Source organism: Pseudophryne corroboree, chromosome 8 (assembly GCF_028390025.1).
Source record: "Pseudophryne corroboree isolate aPseCor3 chromosome 8, aPseCor3.hap2, whole genome shotgun sequence".
NCBI classification, from domain to species: Eukaryota; Metazoa; Chordata; class Amphibia; order Anura; family Myobatrachidae; genus Pseudophryne; species Pseudophryne corroboree.
In genome coordinates, this window is record NC_086451.1 from 24,382,190 (window position 1) to 24,388,189 (window position 6,000).

The window sequence follows — 6,000 nt, forward strand, 5'->3', positions numbered from 1 at the left end:
TAAAGGACCCACACGCCCCCCCAAGTGTAGCTGGTACAGGACCCACACGTCCCCCCCAGTGTAGCTGGTACAGCACCCACACGTCCCCCCCAGTGTAGCTGGTACAGCACCCACACGTCCCCCCCAGTGTAGCTGGTACAGCACCCACACGTCCCCCCCAGTGTAGCTGGTACAGCACCCACAAGTCTCTCCCTCCCCCCAGTGTAGCTGGTACAGCGCCCACACGTCTCTCCCTCCCCCCAGTGTAGCTGGTACAGCGCCCACACGTCTCTCCCTCCGCCCAGTGTAGCTGGTACAGGGCCCACACGTCCCCCCCAGCCAGCACTACACCCCATGTACAGGATAACGCCCCCCCCCCCAGCCTATTGTGCAGGCATATACCGCTCTCAACGCGCCCCCAGACCGCTGCACCCCACACAGCCCCCTGAGCCCGGGCCGCCCTGCAGCCGCCGCCTGTACCTGCGAGCGGGTGTCACACAATGGGATGTCACTGTCCCTCGCCGGCCGGTCCTCCATGTCTCCCGCGTCGCGCAATTTGACGTCAGACCGCCGGCTCATCCCTGTGACGTCAGGAAGGTGTGGAGCCACACGTCACTGCGGCGCGACCGCCCCCTCCCCCGCTGTGCTCAGCAGCGCCAGAATCCGGGGGAAGGGGACAGGAGGAGAAGGCTGGGATGGGGTATAACTGAGGGGCCCGATATCCACCACAGCCAGAGTGAGGACTAGGGGTCAGGGTAACATAATGAGGGGGAGACTCAACACTCATATACAGGCAGCATGTCCCCCTGACCTCTCCAGCCTGACCTACTCTACACAGGTGTCTACATGCACTCATATACAGGCAGCATGTCCCCCTGACCTCTCTCCAGCCCAACCTACTGTTCACAGGGGTCTGCACTGACACTCATATACAGGCAGCATGTCCCCCTGACATCTTTCCAGCCTGACCTACTGTACACAGGTGTCTACATGCACTCATATACAGGCAGCATATCCCCCTCACCTCTCTCCAGCCTGACCTACTGTACACAGGGGTCTACATGCACTCATATACAGGCAGCATATCCCCCTGACCTCTCTCCAGCCTGACCTACTGTGCACAGGGGTCTGCAGACACTCATATACAGGCAGCATGTCCCCCTGACCTCTCTCCAGCCTGACCTACTCTACACAGGTGTCTACATGCACTCATATACAGGCAGCATGTCCCCCTGACCTCTCTCCAGCCTGACCTACTGTTCACTGGGGTCTGCAGACACTCGTATACAGGCAGCATGTCCCCCTGACCTCTCTCCAGCCTGACCTACTGTACACAGGGGTCTGCAGACACTCGTATACAGACAGCATGTCCCCCTGACCTCTCTCCAGCCTGACCTACTGTACACAGGGGTCTGCAGACACTCATATACAGGCAGCATGTCCTCCTGACATCTTTCCAGCCTGACCTACTGTACACAGGGGTCTATATGCACTCATATACAGGCAGCATGTCCACCTGACATCTTTCCAGCCTGACCTACTGTACACAGGGGTCTACATGCACTCATATACAGGCAGCATGTCCCCCTGACCTCTCTCCAGCCTGACCTACTGTACACAGGGGTCTGCACACACTCATGTACAGTCAGCATGTCCACCTGACATCTTTCCAGCCTGACCTACTGTACACAGGGGTCTACATGCACTCATATACAGGCAGCATGTCCCCCCTGACCTCTCTCCAGCCTGACCTACTGTACACAGGGGTCTACATGCACTCATATACAGGCAGCATGTCTTCATGACCTCTCTCCAGCCTGACCTACTGTACACAGGGGTCTGCAGACACTCATTTACAGGCAGCATGTCCCCCTGACATCTCTCCAGCCTAACCTACTGTACACTGAGGTCTGCAGACACTCATATACAGGCAGCATCAGAATCAGCTTTATTGGCCAGGTGTACTCACGTACACTAGGAATTCTTTGTGGTACAATGCATGTCCCCCTGACATCTTTCCAGCCTGACCTACTGTACACAGGGGTCTACATGCACTCATATACAGGCAGCATGTCCCCCTGACATCTTCCCAGCCTGACCTACTGTACACAGAGGTCTACATGCACTCATATACAGGCAGCATGTCCCCCTGACCTCTCTCCAGCCTGACCTACTGTACACAGGGGTCTACAGACACTCATATACAGGCAGCATGTCCCCCTGACATCTTTCCAGCCTGACCTACTGTACACAGGGGTCTACATGCACTCATATACAGGCAGCATGTCCCACTGACATCTCTCCAGCCTGACCTACTGTACACAGTGGTCTACAGACACTCATATACAGGCAGCATGTCCCCCTGACATCTTTCCAGCTTGACCTACTGTACACGGGTCTACATGCACTCATATACAGGCAGCATGTCCCACTGACATCTCTCCAGCCTGACCTACTGTACACAGTGGTCTACAGACACTCATATACAGGCAGCATGTCCCCCTGACATCTCTCCAGCCTGACCTACTGTACACAGGGGTCTACAGACACTCATATACAGGCAGCTTGTCCCCCTGACATCTTTCCAGCCTGACCTACTGTACACAGGGGTCTACATGCACTCATATATAGGCAGCATGTCCCCCTGACATCTCTCCAGCCTGACCTACTGTACACAGGGGTCTACATGCACTTATATACAGGCAGCATGTCCCCCTGACCTCTCTCCAGCCTGACCTGCTCTACACAGGGGTCTACAGATACTCATATACAGGCATGTCCCCCTGACATCAAGCCTGACCTACTCTACACAGGGTGTCTACATACACTCATATACAAGCAGCATGTCCCCCTGACATCTCCAGCCTGACCTGCTGTACACAGGGGTCTACAGACACTCACATACAGGCAGCATGTCCCCCTGACATCTCTCCAGCCTGACCTGTACACAGGGGTCCACATACACTCATATACAGGCAGCATGTCCCCCTGACCTGCTGTACACAGGGGTCTACAGACACTCACATACAGGCAGCATGTCCCCCTGACATCTCTCCAGCCTGACCTGTACACAGGGGTCCACATACACTCATATACAGGCAGCATGTCCCCCTGACCTACTCTACACAGTGGTCTACAGCCACTCATATACAGGCATCATGTCCCCCCGACATCTCTCCAGCCTGACCTACTGTACACAGGGGTCTACATACACTCATATACAGGCAGCATGTCCCCCTGACATCTCTCCAGCCTGACCTACTGTACACAGGGGTCTACATGCACTCATATACAGGCAGCATGTCCCCCTGACATCTCTCCAGCCTGACCTACTGTACACAGGGGTCTACACTCATATACAGGCAGCATGTCCCCCTGACCTCTCTCCAGCCTGACCTGCTCTACACAGGGGTCTACAGACACTCATATACAGGCAGCATGTCCCCCTGACATCCAGCCTGACCTACTCTACACAGGGGTCTACATACACTTATATACAAGCAGCCTGACCTGCTGTACACAGGGGTCTACAGACACTCATATACAGGCAGCATGTCCCCCTGACATCTCTCCAGCCTGACCTACTGTACACAGGGGTCTACAGACACCCATATGCAGGCAGCATGTCCCCTTGACATCTCTCCAGTCTGACCTACTCTACACAGGGGTCTACAGACACTCATATACAGGCAGCATGTCCCCCTGACATCTCTCCAGCCTGACCTACTGTACACAGGGGTCTACATGCACTCATATACAGGCATGTCCCCCTGACATCAAGCCTGACCTACTCTACACAGGGTGTCTACATACACTCATATACAAGCAGCATGTCCCCCTGACATCTCCAGCCTGACCTGCTGTACACAGGGGTCTACAGACACTCACATACAGGCAGCATGTCCCCCTGACATCTCTCCAGCCTGACCTGTACACAGGGGTCCACATACACTCATATACAGGCAGCATGTCCCCCTGACCTGCTGTACACAGGGGTCTACAGACACTCACATACAGGCAGCATGTCCCCCCGACATCTCTCCAGCCTGACCTACTGTACACAGGGGTCCACATACACTCATATACAGGCAGCATGTCCCCCTGACCTACTCTACACAGTGGTCTACAGCCACTCATATACAGGCATCATGTCCCCCCGACATCTCTCCAGCCTGACCTACTGTACACAGGGGTCTACATACACTCATATACAGGCAGCATGTCCCCCTGACATCTCTCCAGCCTGACCTACTGTACACAGGGGTCTACATGCACTCATATACAGGCAGCATGTCCCCCTGACATCTCTCCAGCCTGACCTACTGTACACAGGGGTCTACACTCATATACAGGCAGCATGTCCCCCTGACCTCTCTCCAGCCTGACCTGCTCTACACAGGGGTCTACAGACACTCATATACAGGCAGCATGTCCTCCTGACATCCAGCCTGACCTACTCTACACAGGGGTCTACATACACTTATATACAAGCAGCCTGACCTGCTGTACACAGGGGTCTACAGACACTCATATACAGGCAGCATGTCCCCCTGACATCTCTCCAGCCTGACCTACTGTACACAGGGGTCTACAGACACCCATATGCAGGCAGCATGTCCCCTTGACATCTCTCCAGTCTGACCTACTCTACACAGGGGTCTACAGACACTCATATACAGGCAGCATGTCCCCCTGACATCTCTCCAGCCTGACCTACTGTACACAGGGGTCTACATGCACTCATATACAGGCATGTCCCCCTGACATCTCTCCAGCCTGACCTACTGTACACAGGGGTCTACATGCACTCATATACAGGCAGCATGTCCCCCTGAAATTTCTCCAGCCTGACCTACTGTACACAGGGGTCTACATGCACTCATATACAGGCAGCATGTCCCCCTGACATCTGTCCAGCCTGACCTACTGTACACTGGGGTCTACATGCACTCATATACAGCCAGCATGTCCCCCTGACATCTCTCCAGCCTGACCTACTCTACACAGGGGTCTACAGACACTCATATACAGGCAGCATGTCCCCCTGACATCTCTCCAGCCTGACCTACTCTACACAGGGGTCTACAGACACTCATATACAGGCAGCATGTCCCACTTACATCTCTCCGGCCTGACCTACTGTACACAGGGGTCTACAGACACTCATATACAGGCAGCATATCCCATTGACATCTCTCCAGCCTGACCTGCACCCCACATATATCACCTTACTTTCAGGGCCAACACCGCCTGTAATGCCTCAGAATAACTGGACGCCCCCTCCTCTAATACCACCACCCCTGCAATGCCACTCACATCTGCCGCAGTTATCCCCCCTCCCCTAATACTACCACCCCTGCAATGCCACTCACACCTGCCGCAGTTATCCCACCTCCACTAATACCACCACCCCTGCAATGCCGCCCACACTTGCCGCAGTTATCCCCCCCTCCCCTAATACCATCACCCTTACAATGCCGCTCACCCCTGCCGCAGTTATCCCCCTCCCTAATACCACCACCCCGGCAATGCCGCTAACCCCTGCCACAGTTATCCCCCCTCCCCTAATACCATCAACCCTGCAATGCTGCTCACCCCTGCCACAGTTATCCCCCCCTTCCCTAATACCACCACCCCTGCAATGCCCCTCACACCTGCCGCAGTTATTCCCCTCCCCTAATACCACCACACCTGCCGTAGTTATCTCCCTCCCCTAATACCACCACCCCTGCAATGCCACTCACCCCTACCGCAGTTATCCCCCTCTGCTAATGCAAAACCCCCTGCAATGTCACGAATACCTGCTGCAGTTATCCCCCTCCCCTATTACCACCACCCCTGCAATGTCCCTCCCCTAATACCACCACCCCTGCCGCAGTTATAACCCCTCCCCTAATACCAGCACCCCTCCAATGTCACGAATACTTGCTGCAGTTATCCCCCTCCCCTAATACCACCACCCCTGCAATGCCACTCACCCCTGCCGCAGTTATCCCCCCTCCCCTAATACCACCACCCTTG

General features: G+C 55.1%; 1 protein-coding gene across 1 annotated transcript in view; it reads right to left on the bottom strand.

Annotated features, from left to right (window-relative positions):
* UBA1 (ubiquitin like modifier activating enzyme 1) overlaps positions 1-567 on the bottom strand; it is a 52,359-nt gene extending 51,792 nt beyond the window's left edge. Inside the window, exon 1 of the mRNA XM_063936075.1 lies at positions 460-567. Coding sequence (XP_063792145.1) covers positions 460-558 — 99 coding nt within the window. The 5' untranslated portion in view covers positions 559-567. The remainder of the gene's footprint in view (positions 1-459) is intronic.
* Positions 568-6,000: the final 5,433 nt, after the last annotated feature.